The sequence below is a fragment of the Orbicella faveolata genome, unplaced genomic scaffold (genome assembly GCF_042242905.1).
Source record: "Orbicella faveolata isolate gen_17 unplaced genomic scaffold, um_ofav_v1 contig_2, whole genome shotgun sequence".
NCBI classification, from domain to species: Eukaryota; Metazoa; Cnidaria; class Anthozoa; order Scleractinia; family Merulinidae; genus Orbicella; species Orbicella faveolata.
In genome coordinates this window covers 24,583,611-24,600,159 of record NW_028301547.1, presented here as the reverse complement: position 1 = coordinate 24,600,159, position 16,549 = coordinate 24,583,611, and the positions used below count along the sequence as shown (strand labels likewise).

The following is a 16,549-nucleotide window of genomic DNA, read 5'->3' as shown; positions in this document are numbered from 1 at the left end:
TATTTTTCTAGTCGAACCTCGCTCGCTCTATCGTTCAATTCTCAACGGGCTCCTCGAGTCTCTTCAACAGAGCGTGAGTTCGAAATCTCTAGACGTAGCGTCAACAAGAACTGTAGGCTACACGAGCCACTACAGATTCTTGGCATATTGAAGTAGTCGAGGGTGTAGACATAAACAAAACTGTGTTATGAATAAAATTGCAAATTGCAATTAGCAATTCATTCACCATCGCGTTCGGCGTTTCTCTGACGATTTCGAGCCGCCATTCAAGTTCCCCAAAGTATTAAGTTATCCCCATAAGAACTCGCGCTGATACTTTGGGCCCAGGCTGTCACGCCTTTAAAAAAATGACTTTTTTTTAAGGAAAGAAGACTAAGCTGTAATAAATTAATTGTCGCTTTTCCACTGGAGTGTCCAAATCATAATTATGCAATGTGGTTGTGGGTTCCCCTTTGTCTTCAGGAACCAGCTGGCTGGCGTTTTGTTTCTGGCTGTGTAAACGACCTCTACCGTGTTTTAGTGGATTTTGCCGGCAAAGGATGGAAACTACCGCATTCACTAACCCTCGGGCGCGTTCACGCGGCTTGAGTTTACACTATTGTTTAGTGCGTGTCGTTACAAGCATGCGAAAATGTTTTCTCTTTCAAACTCTTTTAGCTTTAAATCAGTTTCTTCTTTTCGACAAATGTTTCACTCTAAAGCGAAACCCTTCGTGGTACTGCTGTAGTCTGGGTTTATTTCACCAGACATACGATTATTTACAATGCTTGGCCGGAAAAATTTTGGCGTCTTAACTCTCCTAAACATACTGTACTTTTGGACGAGGAATTTTGAGATCTGCCCCTCATTAGTAAAAATTTATAGTTTCACGGAAGGGACGAAAGCAAAATCGAGTGTACGCGAAACTTGAGAAGAATCTTCAACAGACAGTATTCTGATTCTAATTTACTTCGCGCGGTGCACTAACATAACTTTTGATATCTTAGTATCACACTGTGCGAACGTTTTTTGAACACGGTTTATCGATGAAGATAGCGCCTTGATTAAAATTAATCTCATTTTTCTACTTACTTCACAAAGGGAGCAGCTAGCTTGTGGCCGCGAAGAAAACGCACAGAGGTTTAACATCAACGTTTTAGAATTTTCCTCGAGATATCAAACACCTTATGTAAATAGCATGTCTAATAACAGCGGGTAACATATCAATTATTAAAGACGTTAAAAATTTAGGCCATAGCTGATGTCTGTTCAGAGCTTTAATGATTCGTCTGAAACGCGTTTGAAAAATCGAAGCAAATTTACCTGACAGAAAAGTATTTAGAAAAAAGAGGAATGTCTGTACAGGATTTTTGTCGAATCAACGTGATTTATTTTGTGAGAGCTGTGCAATAGGCATGAAACAGGCAAAGTTAAATTTGGATCTGATATTAATTTCAAAAAGACCTTCTATTATTTATCCAGACTTTGAAGTAGCTATCCTGTGGTTTTCCGAAATAACCCACAGAACCATTAACAACGACAATTACCCTCAATAATTCAGTTTCTCTTTTCTAGTTGATTCAAGGTTGAGAAATTTTTAGCACTTCGTATTATTATAAATATTTGCTACTTTATATTGTTTTTCGCACCCAGCGCTTTTGTGACCAACATCAAAGCTTCAAACATAGTTTCCTGGAGTTTACTTCGCGTCGGACGCATATATAATGTAGTTATTTTTCCCTTTTCTTTACCACATGAACTTTACACTATATATTTTTTATACCAAGCTACAAACCACTCATACAGGGAAGAGAAACAAAATAAACGATGATTATGAAGCATATTACCAAGCGAACAAGTTTAATGAAACTAAACAAAACTAAACTTAGCACTGAGGAAGGGCTAGGCCCGAATCGAAACGTCTGCTATAAATTGAGTTTATTTTGGCGTGACCAATATGTTACCTTTTTCACTAATTCACGCGTCGCGCAAGTTTCGCCTGCAACACGGCCGTCACATTTAGTTACAGCCTGTGACAGTATCGTACCATAAATCAGGTTCCTGGCTTTCTTATTTAATTCCTCTCAGTTGTTAGTAAGTTGAAATTCAATCCGAGCGTGTGTGGTAATGGTGTAAGTACACCGACAACTAAATGGCGCTTTTCTATTGAACGAGAAAGTACCACGTGACGCCAGGTCACGTGATCATAAAACTATACCAGCGGATACACATCTTCCTCGACTTCGACTGCAATCGCAAAAACAAAGATTTTGTGCGCATTTAAGGATCGGATTCGTTAACACTGTGTCACATTGACAACAGTTTAACAAGTTTTATTTCTTGATAATATAGGATATAGCGTTCTCTGGTAAAAAGTATTTAAAAACGTTAGCTTTCGACAGCCGGTCTACTGTCTCCGACGGGTCAAAATTTTCAAATCCGTTGAAGACAGTAGACCGGCTGTCGAAAGCTTGTTTTTAAAAACTTTTTACCAGAGAACGCTATATCCATATCAAGATCAATTCTGGTAACGGATCCGCGGTATTTTAAAGTATTTTTCTGACTGTTTGGTAAAAAAAGCAAAAGTCCGGCAGCCTTAGTTTCAAAGCTAATTTATTTACCAACGTAAGTTCTAAGTTCAACATGATTTGACTCCGTTCGACTCAGCACATTTTAGTATAACATGAGCTCCAGGTTGATTCACAGAATCTAGAAGGACTGAAACACTGGAGGCATGCGGCTATTTGGACGATTTAAGATGTTCCTAAGTCAATGGACAGTTCTCTTTGACTCTTTCACTTCCGAGAATGCCAAGATTTCACCAGGTATTTAGAACTATAACCTCACGAACGCACTGCTCAATTGCACGCAACGGAATGGTCACACAGTAGAGTAACATCACCAAGATTAAGACTTCACAATCTTGTACAGCATAATAAACAGTATCATATGAAAGTACTGCTCAGTAGCTTTCATTTGAGTGGTCTCCCCCTAGAGTTTCATCCACAAACTTCTGGCTGTGACACACAAGGACTGGGAACTACAGAATTAATGAATTGGATATGCTAAAATCAATATTTATCGTCGCGGTCTAGATTTTCTCATCTAGACCGGTTACATTTTGCGGTGAAAAAGTTGCACACTAAAATACAAAAAAATTGACTATTTTCTTCTAAAAATATTAGCAGAAGTTCCAAAAAGCCTGATGAGAAAAAAGGTAAAGAGGACGAGCAAACTTTGGAAGATTTAAGTTCAGCTCATTGCCGTTCGCAAGCAAAATGTCAGCTAGTACGTACAAACCAGTTACATTAAACGAATTAAATTTTTCTTGGTTGCCATACAATAAACATCTTATTAACCGAGCTTAGTCGGTCTGTATGGGAGAATCTTGACCACGGTCGTGTGTACAGACCTCACTGCGTTCGGTCTGTACTTACGATCTCGGTCAAGATTCTCCCATACAGACCTCCTGCTTGGTTATTAAGAGCTAAGTACAGTACAAGAAAGAGTAGCACATGGAAGTGCTGCTAAATAGCTTTTATTTTGCATGGTAATACACCAGGACTTCATCCAAAGGCTTGCAAGTTAAAACCACCTTGTACTACAGTACCATAACCATAACAAAGGTACTACTCAGCACTTTTCATTTGAACGATCTGAAAGGTCTCGCTCACAAAGGGTTACTTATTTACCTATTTTAATACTTGAAGCTTGGCTCCAAAAGTGAAAAGGTTACCTTTTGATTTTGATATTGTTTTACACAACGTCAACACCTTTAAAATCTCTCTTGACAAAAAGAAATCTGATGTTATCGAAAAGACTAGCAAAAGACGAAATATTCTTCATGGTGACGCTGTTCATACTTAGGGCCTCTATCTAGCAACTGGCATAGACACATCACCAGAACTGGGCTCTCTTGGGGGGCTCTGAGGAAAAAAAGAAAAAAAGTAAAGTCTGCATACGAGCCAAGTGGCCCAACAGGCTCTCCGGTTTCTATAGCATCAAGAGACTAGGAGTATTTCTAACCCCCCCCCCCCCACCCCACCCCCGCGATGGGATGCTAGTCCATCGTAGGGTTACCTCCAGCATTAAATTCACCGGAACCCATTTGTACACCCGGCTGAAGAGAGGCACTGTGAGAGTTAAGTGTCTTGCCCAAGAACACAACACAATGATCCCGGCCAGGGCCCGGACTGCTCGATCCGAACACATCGTTGAAAATTACATTGATAATATGGTTATTAATAATAATATGTTTACTCAAGCTTCTTGCAGCACATAGGGACTGGATCACAGGTTTGGTCAGTGATGAAATTCACAGAGTTGAACGTTAATAGTAGAAGCGAAGTGAAGAAGTACTTACTTTAACGACAATTTGGTTACGAAGGATGGCGCCACGGAGAATCAAAGCCTGAAATCACATTGAAAGGTTGTTTGTCAGTTCTAAGAAAACTGTCGCGTTTCTCTCGCTTGAAACATAAAATGCTAGACTTCGAAATGCAGAGCTTTTAGACTACACCAATATAAATATAATCACAGACTATTTAGCACAGTTTTTGGAGTGATTACTATATGACAGGATCAGAAGTGTAGTAAAGCACTTTTGGAGGTTTTTGGCTCGACAGATTCGTATTACTGGAATCCTCAGCGAGAAGCGACTAAGAGTATTGCTTTGTCCACTCGACGGGAAGCTGGTCCATCACAGCCTACCGACCCCTCCCTCTCGCAGTTCCCTGGAACCCATTTTACCTTGGTGGAGAGAGGCACAGTGTGACAGGAGAGCGTATCTAAGAACACAACAGTAGGGCTGGAGCCCAGACCACTCTGTCCAGAGTGCAGCAAACCAGCCACAGCACCTCTCGTGTGAGAGGGACTGAGGACTACACTAACTAACCTTGGTTCTCTTGTGATATTCTTTTCCCATCTCTAACGCCTTCTCGAACGTGACACTTCTCTGATCAACATTACGCGCGAACAGTACCTTCAGAAACAAGAAGTAAAGAATACATGTAGACGGTGAGGTTCAACTCCTTTGTATGTAGAGCTGTATCCTTTCCCGTCCGTCCCCCGATAATAACCCTTCTAAAAATATAAGAACATGGCTTATCTCACGGTATTTTAATCAACTAGATACCTGTTTTGTTTTCTAATTTGATTTCTGTTTGGTCGAGAATTGCAACAGCAATTGGAATATGATTTTGAAATCAACTTTTTTCGGGAGGAATTTTGCGTGTCCAAAAATGTTTCGGTGAGGGATGATTGCATGTGAATACTTTTGGTGCATACAAGAATATCGCATGGTAAAACACTCTTGGCATGTTGCAATATAAAGCTAATGGTCTGTAAACACACTCTAATGACATAAATACAAACCAAGTTATACAATAACTAGGGGATCTATAATTTGAAGATGTTTTGTACTTCTTCAAGAGCTGTATAGTTTTAAGGAGCTACGTGACGGTTTCACTTTGCGCATCTTGAAAAGTTTAGCCTAAATTAGTTTTCCAAGTTCGTCGTTTGTAATCCGTGTTATTCTTCTCCATCCTTAACCATCCTTGTTCCTTTATGATTAATTATTATCTCTTTGTTGTTTTTCTATCTTAGTAAGCTATTATTTTCAGGTTTGCTTCAATTTAAAGGTGATTTTCTACGCGGCCATTAAACAACTCAAAATACTGTGACTGAGCTCCTTAAGTGAAACCCTTGTATTTAAAGCAACAGGGCCGTGATCGTTGGGATAGTTTTCAGAGGGGCTGCTTTATTATCGGTATTTTACGAAATCGTAGGAGATAATTTTACTTTGTTATGCGAGTCGATCCTGGCCTGAATCTGTCCATCAAGTATCAGCTGTGACAGCTCATCTTCCAAGTTTGTCACTGTTGTGTTGAACGCATGCGCCATCTTCTCCATGTCCGCTGACACGTAAGGACTGAAGTACTACAACGAAACAACAACCGCTTAAACCGTGATACCACAACACAAACAACAACATGAAAATTACGGCAGACCTGCCCAAAGCTAGTAACCTGCAGCAGCACACAACTAAGACAGCTAAAAGGGCCAGGAACTAGAATTAGTAAATGAGATTGCTCTATTGCTGGTCAAATACAGGTATTTCCCAGGTATTGGAGTCGATTTGGTTTTTACCTTTTAGTCATACAATAGAGTAATAAATCACTCATCGACCATACTTGCTGGAGCCACGCCGTGTTTCCTTACACAAATTTAAAACATTTTACAGTTGCAGAAAGTCGAACGCCCGGGAAAGTTTGGGAGAACTCGAAAGAGCCGTGGAGAGTGACACTCGCCTGCTGTGTTCCCACGTTATTTCTCGTTCTCTCAAAAATCCACTTTCTGTTTCTCTAGCTCGATAGAAACACGGAGAAAAGTCTTGTCTTTCGTAAGTTTACATTTCGGTACATTTGCAACGTATTCTGCGGGCTCGTAACGTCACGCCCTCGCTCGGTTGCTGGTTGGTAGGAAAATAACTGCGCGAACAATTGTTCTGAAACACTATCTATGGGTTTCCTATAGGCATGTTCTAGAAAAGCTCAAATACTAGATGATGGTGGAACCGAAAAATATAGACATAAATACTACTAACCTGCACAAGCGCTCTGTTTCTGATCTGACTGTACAAGGTGTTCACATGAGGAGCTAGATACATGTCTAACATGAAGTTATCCTGTAACAAATAACATTGGAAAATTGTCCTGATTGTTTTCCTAGTTTGTTTTAAATACACGACAGCATGGTTCGTCACTCTTCAGTATGCATGCAGGCGCAGCAATTTAAGAGTGTGGACAAAATCAGTCCGTCAGGATTGACTCTTGTATTTGTACCTTCATTTCATCCAGGAGTTTCAGACAAGCAGCATACTGCGACTCGTGGAACTTGTACAGAACATCTCTCAACTGCGGCTCCAACTCCAGGAAAAGCTTAAATGAACTATGATGACAACAAAATGAATAGATGATTGGCCAAACATTGCCAAGTCATGTACGTGTATAGTGTATGAACTGATCAAACCAAAATACCAGAATTTATTTTCCGCAGCAATGTTCCTAAAACAAATTTCCACCATGATAAAAATAAACGTTGCCGTATAAATCATAATCGCTTTGGAAGTTCCTTGCAGTCAAAACTGAGCTGACCTACCGAAACGACACGACAATAGTCCTTATCTTCGAAGCTAACAAAAAATATAGGCACTGCTAAGTTGGTTTTATTTGACGAGGGACAGCATGTTTTGTTCAAGATGACAAAACTTTTATCGTACCTGGCGACAGCGATCGAAGAGCGAGTTGCCGAACGCGGGCGACCCATTTTTGGCGCCAAATCAAAAACTTGGAGACACAAAATGTTTCATCTTTTTTAAATTTTTACAATCTGATATGGTTTTTGGAATTGTAAATCTCTTTTTCGTGAATATTGTTGGCCCGACTTCAATGCCTTTCCTGTTAACATACATTGACGTCAGGACAGTACAGCTTTTCCCGCCTGTTGAATCCTGATTGGTCAATTCAAATTTCCGGCGCACCGGCCGTATGCAAGGTTGTATGTCGAGGTCACGAAGAATCACCAAAAACGCATTCAAGCTGTTAAGCTTGTGAAATCCTTGGCTCGTCTTCTGAATATCTCGGTTCACTTAAAGTTAACCGGTTTAAGTCTCTGTGTCATTTTCGGAAGTCTTCGGGGACTCAACTTTGGAAATCCTTGATTTATACCCCTACGCGAGACGACGAGCATCCCCGACGTTTATGGGGGTCCCCGCTCCCCGGGGGATCCATATAGGTAGGTAACAGTGGACATACCTGCTTGATAAAACCTTCTTTTGTAGCTCCTGCCTGTCAAACGAAGCCAGTGCACATAGTCCTCCGTACACAGCCACATTATTAGGTGAAATTATCTGTGTACATGAACCACAAAATGCACTTGGACAAATGCCTTAAGCAAGTTACATGGAAGCATTCACAACAGGTAACGTGCCAAACATTACTTTTGTAGTTCGTATAGTGTGATCGTCCGGGTGAGGGTAGTTCTGAAAAGAACTGTTGTTGGTGACTGACGTTTCGACAACCTGAGCGGGAGTCATCTTCAGAGTCAAGTGAATGGTGTTTGTCAGTTGATGATGTTATAACTCTACCAATACACGGATCGAAACTTACTAGAACCGACCAATGACTGCTGATACCATCACCGCTAAACTGACCAATCACTTCCAACGGACCATACTTATAACACCATCGAAAGACTAACACTATTCACTTGACTCTGAAGATGACTTCCGCTCAGGTTGTCGAAACGTCAGTCACCAACAACTTTTCAGAACTACGCTCACCCGCGGACGATCACACTATACGAACTGCTGATACTCCTGGGTTCAAACCATTTACTATGAAACATGACTTTTCTCTCACTGTAACAGTAGTGTCAGTTACTAACCTCTGGGCATTCACAGTTGTCAAATGAAGCTTGCAAGAAATTCCTGGCAGCTGACTTGTATTTTCTTGCCGCAAGCTCTGCAAGGCCTATGAAGAAGAACAGTTTTAATTGAGTTTGTATTGTGTTTTTAACACGTCATACACGTAGAAACAGAAGTGGAGGTTTGGGAGAACTACATGCCGAAATGCGAAAGCGAGTGTTTCCACAGTTTTTGTGAGTTCTTTCAAGTTTCCAGGGATGTTGAAAAACTCGAGAATAACATCCAGAGAAATCGTGTGTTATTCAGCCTCTTTGGCAGCAATGCAATTTTCACCGTCATTATTGTATTATGTCAGGGTTCAAATTGCATTTGAACAAGAAAGTGTTATGCGGTGGTTTACACTTTTACTTTCGGATGAAACCTGCTTCACACGGTTTAAATTTAAGACGTGCTTGTCCGTTAGTACACAGTTACAAATTTGATATAAAATTTCACGATCAATAATTTCTATGCCGACAATCAATCGGTAACTTACTGACGAAATTACTAATTGTTTTTGGGTTTTTCAAAACCATTTTGCTGATCGGGTCTAATACTATACTCCTGCCTTTTCTACAGCAAACTTTTTGTTTTAGAAACTGTCGGTAACCTGTCGGTAATGTGTCGGCAACTTGTCGGTAAGCTTTCGGCCGACAGCTTACCGACGGTGAGGTCGGTTTCGGGACCTCTCCTTCTGCGTTTCTAAAGAACTACAGTATAGATGAAACGTTTTCGCGGGAGCAATGTTAATGTGTGTTTTCTACAAAAATTGTAGACTTTTCATGACTTGCACATTACACATTGTATTTCTCACAAGTCATGACAGCATGACAGCAGTTTAGCAAGTGCATCTCTACAGCATTTGAATTTGTTACTATTTGTTTTTCCCAAATATTTTTAATCTACTTTCTTGATTGTTTGAGAAGATTGTTGAAGATATAGAGAACTCCAAAACTGTGTAGATGTATTTCCTAAATAAAATTGGCACACTACCATTTACCTGCAGCACACTTGAGTCTTGTAAGAGTCACCAAGTTTGGTCTCCTGTCTTTCTGCTGTAACAACAAATAAGCAAACCAAATATAAAAAATAAACCACAAAAAGAAAACGAGAAAAAAAAATGTTGTAAAAATGGTTAGTATAAAACACAGACTGCAAACTGCAGATGGGGGTAAAATGCAAACTGCAGACTACAAACTTATTAAGTATATATTGTGTCATTTTCATTATCGAGTGCTAACTGTAAACAGGGTTATTCAGGCTAATCGAAGTGAAAATCTGCACTCAGGTCTGCTTAGCCTGAATATTACTCTGGTAAGACTGAATATCACTCCAGTTACTCAGTTAGCCTGGATATCTTTCAGGTTAGCCTAAATAACACTCTGTTTAGCCTGTTTATCGTTAGCTGTCAATGATGGCAATGGTAACACGATTCAGTTGAAAAGTCTACAGTCTGCAGTCTGCATTTTACCCCTGGTCTGCAGTCTACATTTTACCCTCAGTCTGCATCCTATCCCCGGTCTGCAGTCTGCAGTTGGCAGTCTGCATTTTAAACTGACCGACCGGTTGTAAAACCCAGTCAGTGATACAAGACTACTTGGAAATTTTCTCCAAATACATTTACCTTGTATCACTGACTGATACTTTACCGCACTTTAAGCATCACCATTATTTGTTTCCATATTGAAGGCTTTTCACTTGCTTTAATGAGCAATATATTTAATTTGTACATATAACTTGCGTCCTCACCTCAGCAAGCTCTGAAGTGTTTTCTGCCTTGTTGACATAATTTAACACATGTGACCAGTTACCCAAGTGAATACTGACCTGTCAATCATAAACATGACAATGTCAATCAAACTGCATTGTGTTTACAAATAATTCTTTTTTCTGTGTGTCAAGAATGCAATAAACAAGAAAATTGAAAAACATTTCATATTTCACTCCATATATGCATGACAAATGTTCTATACATAGATATTATTACAAGAAACAGCACATTTAATTGAAGAATTCAATCTCTATGCATTTACCTTGATGACATTAACACACATGTTAACAACATGTTTAGCTGTGGTGCAGTAATCTCTTGCTCTTGAGTAACACTTTAAAGCATTGCTGTTAATTGACAAGAAAATAAGATCCAAAAAAAAAAAACAATATTTATTTATAAGTCGCAAGTCTCCTAAATTACAATGATATTAAAGAAAAAAACAAACAACAAAAAAAAAACAGGTACAAAAGATCCATCAAACTGCTGCTATACTGTATATGCAAACAACTGAACAGAGTTCTCAACAGAATTTTTCACACACAGCCAATCAAGCATTACAGGTGGTTAGAAGATACTACTAGAACATGAAGCTTCTAAGAGTGGGGACTTAGGGAAATTAAAATTATAGATTGCCAAAGATGTGCTTTCATAGGGGGGGGGGGGGGGGGGAGGGCAAAAGAGAGAAATGAGTTGTTCATAAGCATAAAATAAGCTGTATCACGTGTTCCATATAAAGTCGAACCCCTATTAAGTGGCCACCTATTTAAACGGCCACCCCTGTCAGGCGGCCAGTAATCAAAGTTCTGATGAGGGCTTTTCTATTGCTTTTGACCTCTATTAAGCAGCCAGCCTCCTTTAAGCGACCACTATCCCTCTCCCCAAGGGTGGCCATTTAATAGCGGTTGAACTGTAGATGAATTCAATGACATAGTTTAATGACTGGACCAGGTGGCTACATGTATGTACATTTGTTTTCACAGCTGGCAGAATTCAGCCAGCTGTCTACTTTTACTGAAAACCTTAAACGAATGAATATATAAATAAACAAAAAATGAACACCTTGCATTGTACAATATAACAGTTATCAATAAGAGTGGAACCCCACCATGCCGTGTAATAACATTGACTACAGAGCTTTTCATAAGCACATGGCAGTTATTTTGGGCAGAAAGAACTCTGTCAGGAGTGAATCGTGTTTCAATTACATGTAAGATTAATTTGTTAATATTGTTGTTGTACTAACTTTAGGTCTCCACACTCAAAGTAATGATCACCCAGGTCATCATGTCCTCGTCTGTCAAACAGATATAACAAGTAGTGAGTATAATGTAGTACATTGCAGGGCTGTGCTCTAGAAGTGCCTGGGTGCCACAGGTGACTAACTTTTACCTTTGGGTGACTGGAAAAACTCACTCTTTTCATATAAGCTTCATTGTTAGTGATTCATGAGATTTTTGGCCTGAAGGATTAAATTATAGTCATCTTTGAAAACTGGACAGCTAGTAAAAGTAATCCCTACACAATACAGTGTGCCTTGCTTAAAACAAGGTTCATGTACCAATAATTAATTATTTATGTTTTATTTTTAGCCTACACCCAAAGATTCTTGACGTAATCAATCATTCCTGATTTACTAGTAAGAACCATTGCTTAACTTCTGGTTTTCAGTCAAGTACTGTTGCAATTGTGATTGCCAGCAGTATACATGTGAAACACCTCCATCAGTAATCATGGCAACTTTATTACTGATAACAATTTAAACCAGTTACCTGATACTCTCTTTGATGGAGTTACTCTTGTAGTTTTTCAAGTCTGTATCTAGCTTCTCAAGCTGTCACAGAGAAAAAAAAACTCATTAAATACACTTTCAAGGCCATCAATGATTAATGAGTGTGGGAAAGGTTCCTATGAGAGGAGCTACAAACAGTGTACTACAAGCCAGCCCAGGTGCAGGTGGTAACCATCACAAGCCTGCGAACAACAGCTGCACCTGTAGTAACAAAAGTGTTGTCCAACATGTAACAAGAAAAGAGAAATGGCCTGACCTCAACAAGAGAGCTGTAAATTCAAAGTGGCCCCTGTAAAAACACTCCAGATCACATCAGGAAACCTCCATCTCTCATGATTAAAAATGAGGAATGGCTAGTGCGAGTAGTTCATACCATATTTCACAAAAAAATAATCACAATCCTGGTCCTCCATCAAAAGCCAATGGCTTTTGCAGACACAAATTAATATCTAGTAATTTTCATTTTTAATTATCTTTGAAGATATTTCATAAACAAATAGGTATTGTAAATCACCTTTAATGCAGCCTTTTTACTTGTAGTTTCTATCCATGTTGTGTCCATGGGTGGGCATTCCAATTCACTACGACTGCTGTATTGTAGGTAAAAATTTGACACAAAATTGACAGAAATTTTCAAATGTATGCACTTCCATGTCTGTCACTAATCAATATCCCAAGTACATGTATCGAATCATATAGTTACATTGTAAAATATGTCTGTAAAAATCATTAAAAAAAATTAAACTAAGCAATCAATGTTATAAAAATTAATTGACCATCACAATGGAATAATCTTGGATGTATGCATTCTGCACATTAGCTTCACAGGAAAATCTTCAGCCACACAAAATAAGGTTAGAATGAATGTTCAGTTTTCAATAACTTTCTTGTGAGTCCCTAAAAGTTAAGAGAGAACGACATTTTTAAATGAACAAAATTTCTACACTGATGTAAAACACTAACCATGCTTCTGTCATCCTTGTCACAATTTCCTGGTACAACTGGACATTAAATGTTTGCTTCACATAACTGAGAGCTATCCTAGAGAAATAAACACAGAGAAATAACTTTCATTGGTACAAGTCATTGTTAAGAATATTTAAACTTAGATTGATTGCTAAAGGGTAAAGTTAATTGAAGAATCTGATCCCACTGACGCATCAGCTGAAGTATTGACCAACCCGTTGGTCGACACACTACCAACACCACAGACACACTACCAATGGGTCAGCTAACACACTTAGTCTAGCTCCTTAACGTTTTGGCCAACACACTGGCATTGGTGTGGTGGCCTCATGGTTAGTGTGCTCGACTCCAGATTGAGCGGTCCAGGCTTGAGCACTGGTTGGTGACATTGTGTTGTGTTCTTGGGCACTTTACTCTCACGTGCCTCTCTCCACCGAGGTGGAGCACCAGCAAATTTAATGCTGGGGTTAACCCTGTGATGGACTGGCATCCCATCCAGGCAGGAGAAGAAAAATTCTTGGTCGCTTCATGCTACAGAAACTGAGATTAGCTCTGGCCTGATGGACCACTTGGCTCACTTTGACTCGACCTTACCTACGGACGGTACGTAAAAATACAGTGTATATAATGTGAAGTTTTCTTTACCTCAATGCATCAACCTCTAGGGACGGACAATGTTTGGCAACAAACATTAGCCTGTTCAGCTTTGTTAGGCTGGTGTAGTTTGACGCATAGACATCAAGATCCTGAAAGCATAGGTGGAATAATTTATTGGAATAAAAGTTATCAGACACAGAAATTACTGTAAACAGCAAAACCTCATGTAAATCATTCAGCCACTTACCAAAGTTGCAGATTCAATGATGAAGTTGTCTTCATGAGGAGAATGGTCACTCTCAGGTATGTCTACCTGCATGGGTTCAATTGGATTCTACAGAAAAAGAAAATACTCCAATTTAGAAAATATATCCTTACTGGATTCATGTGTAAGTGCATAATGAAAGCTTTGCTACTGTTTATCGAAATGATTAGAAGTTTGATGATTCCATTGCCTGATAACTAGTGAGGCCACTTTGTGAGGTCAGCTAGTTAGTGAGGTCAACTATCAAAATGTTAAGTCGTAAAAAAAACTTTAGGGGAATCTGAGTCTTGCTAAAAAAAAAATGTTCTCACTTATATTGGCCAGTGTATGATTAATTAATATGGATATACAACATTGAATTTGGTTTGTATGTAGGTTTTATTTCAATCATAATGGTAAAGGCTACTAAACACAGCCTCCCAGTTCTTCTACTGATCAACAAAAGATGCCTAGTTAGCCAATTGCAATAAGATTGTCAAACAGACAGCTTATGGGTTACAATAAAACTTAAACCCATTGACTCCCAGAGCTTTTTGCCAAAAATGCATTTTTGGACATTTTGGAGATTTTCAGCCTGGATATGGGCCAAATTAGCTCCAATCTACTCCAAAATGCATTTGCAACATGACAGCATGCATTTCTTTCCACTAGCATCAGGTTTTTACCGCATTTTTCCTTGGGCATGCACAGAAATAAAAATTTTAAGAAAGTGACCTATGTGTACGTCTTTAGACTTTTCATTTTTAAAATTTTTTTTAACCTTTCCTTTTTCTCCTTTTCTTAACTTTTTGCTGCAGTGATTGACCTTCTACTGTGCTTGCTTCCAGTTCAAAAATTTCTGACAAAGCATCATCGAGACAGGCAATTTTTACTATGGAGTAGTTTAGCTTAGTGTAGTTGCAGGAAATTTTGCAGGGAAAAATATCTACCAATATACTGGACAATGTGTTTTGATAATCTGAGGTAAGCTGTTATTTGCTGTACATGTAGATTGCTTAGTTCAACTTTACTGTGACAGATATTTAATATAGTTCAGTTGATCATTGTAGATAAATTTGTTCTCCTTAGCAGGCTATGAGTCAGAATTTGAAAAGTGGCCGTCCAAAATGTGCTATAGGGCCTGCTCAAATGAGCAATTTATAAGCCAACATATGAAAAATAAAAAGATTTTCTATAGAAAATGGCTGTCCATAGGATCCCTGGACACCCATCTGGGTAAAAGTCTGGGCAGCTATCATGAATTACTATTAGACCTTCACTCATAACATCATAAAGAGATCAAAAATACAGTCAACTCTCGCCTTTCAAACATTTTACTCTTATACACGGACACTGACTATTATTGATAGAAGCTACATGTACATGCCCGGCAAAAGCTATAAACAAACGTACATCAACTACATGTATGGAAAAAATCCTGCTGTAATGGACTCTCCCTATTACGAAATTACAGACACTTCAACATTTACATGCTCTTCTCTCAAACAACTTCAACGGACAACTAGGAGATATCAAATAACATAATAATTCTGCAGTCTTGAAATGTTTACTGGTATGTACACTATTTTGAGCTAAGCTTATACATCATATGATTATGAATCAAAGTTAAATGTATACTACAAATTAAAAGAGACGGGAAATCTGAAAAGAGGATAGGAATCCAATACACTTCACAATCAAAAGTTTTCTTTTTCGTTTCACCCCGCTACTGGGGAGTCTCGCTATTACGGGCCCAAGGGTGTCCGCTATAACGAGAGTTGGCAAAGTACGCTAAGCTGTCGAAAGATATTTCATCTTTGCTCTTCTTTCAACGGCTTTTTAAACCTCAGATGCAATAATAACGCTACAAATAACATCACATACCTCATGGGACCGACCTATTCTAGCTGGTAATGGCATATTTTTGTTGTCACAGTTGTCTTTTCCAAATTTCAGCTAGCAGTTGATATGTAGGTCATGTGCGACATCACCGAAATATGGTCAGCGGTTAACGAATGTATAATTTGCTCGTCATGTACCAGAACCGGGTTCGACTCCCGGTGTGAAAATTCACTCTTTTGCCTGAAGATTTCTCGAAAATCTTCCGCAAAATCCATGATAAAATTTCACATGCGATTTAAAAGGGTTAATCGTATAACGAGAAAAAATTTACGACAGATTTTAAGCTATTTTTTGAACATTTTCCTAGTTTCCAAAACGTTGGTCTGACAAAATTACAGAAATTATAGCGAAGCTCCGGCGGCCCTGTTTTTCTTTTCTTTCTATTGAGCTCCGTGCTCGCCGTCGCTCTTCACGATCGTCAATGTAACGCATTATTATTACCATTTCAGATGGCTTTAATGTCATTTATCATTTTCAATCGGCAAATTTTTCTTTCAGTTGTTGCTAGCCGGATTCCTAGTCTTCCTATTGTACCTGCAGCGAAAAATGGCGGCTACAAACCAAACCGAAACTGAACTCCATCAGATTAAACATATAATTCACTTGGTGTTGTAGGTTGTCCTGGTGAAAAGGTAGAGTTTGTGCTCTTCTTCCTCAGGAACACAAACGATCGAATGTCGCAAATCAAAAGGCCCAATCAGGGTAGCAGACACTTAAATAAAGTTCATTCATTCTTTCCAGATTGGCCCATGATATCTCTTTGGCGAAAATAACGACCTATCTTTTTTATTGTATTTATCGAAACGTGCTTGGTAGGGAACATTCAGGGAAAAT

General features: G+C 39.0%; 1 protein-coding gene across 1 annotated transcript; it reads right to left on the bottom strand.

Moving 5' to 3' along the window:
- Nucleotides 1-2,574: 2,574 nt before the first annotated feature.
- On the bottom strand, nt 2,575-15,813 carry LOC110060312 (COP9 signalosome complex subunit 1-like). Its single transcript, XM_089288979.1, has 18 exons — nt 15,698-15,813; nt 13,817-13,903; nt 13,618-13,718; nt 12,970-13,047; nt 12,521-12,596; nt 11,987-12,048; nt 11,461-11,511; nt 10,477-10,561; nt 10,193-10,270; nt 9,444-9,498; nt 8,425-8,510; nt 7,794-7,888; nt 6,822-6,927; nt 6,584-6,664; nt 5,779-5,916; nt 4,874-4,960; nt 4,343-4,390; nt 2,575-3,905 (listed from the first exon to the last, which is right to left on the bottom strand). The coding sequence occupies exons 1-18, from the start codon at nt 15,731-15,733 to the stop codon at nt 3,852-3,854; spliced, it is 1,404 nt and encodes a 467-aa protein (XP_089145105.1). The 5' UTR covers nt 15,734-15,813; the 3' UTR covers nt 2,575-3,851.
- Nucleotides 15,814-16,549: the final 736 nt, after the last annotated feature.

Bases quoted from the DNA above. Each gene is read 5' to 3' on its own strand.
- LOC110060312 (XM_089288979.1), bottom strand. From the start codon at position 15,733: ATGCCATTACCAGCTAGAATAGGTCGGTCCCATGAG. The intron at 12,597-12,969 runs GTTAGTGTTTTA...CCTACAATACAG, and splicing joins ACAAGGATGACAGAAGCATG to CAGTCGTAGTGAATTGGAAT. The intron at 5,917-6,583 runs GTTAGTAGTATT...GTTTCGTTGTAG, and splicing joins GAAACAGAGCGCTTGTGCAG to TACTTCAGTCCTTACGTGTC.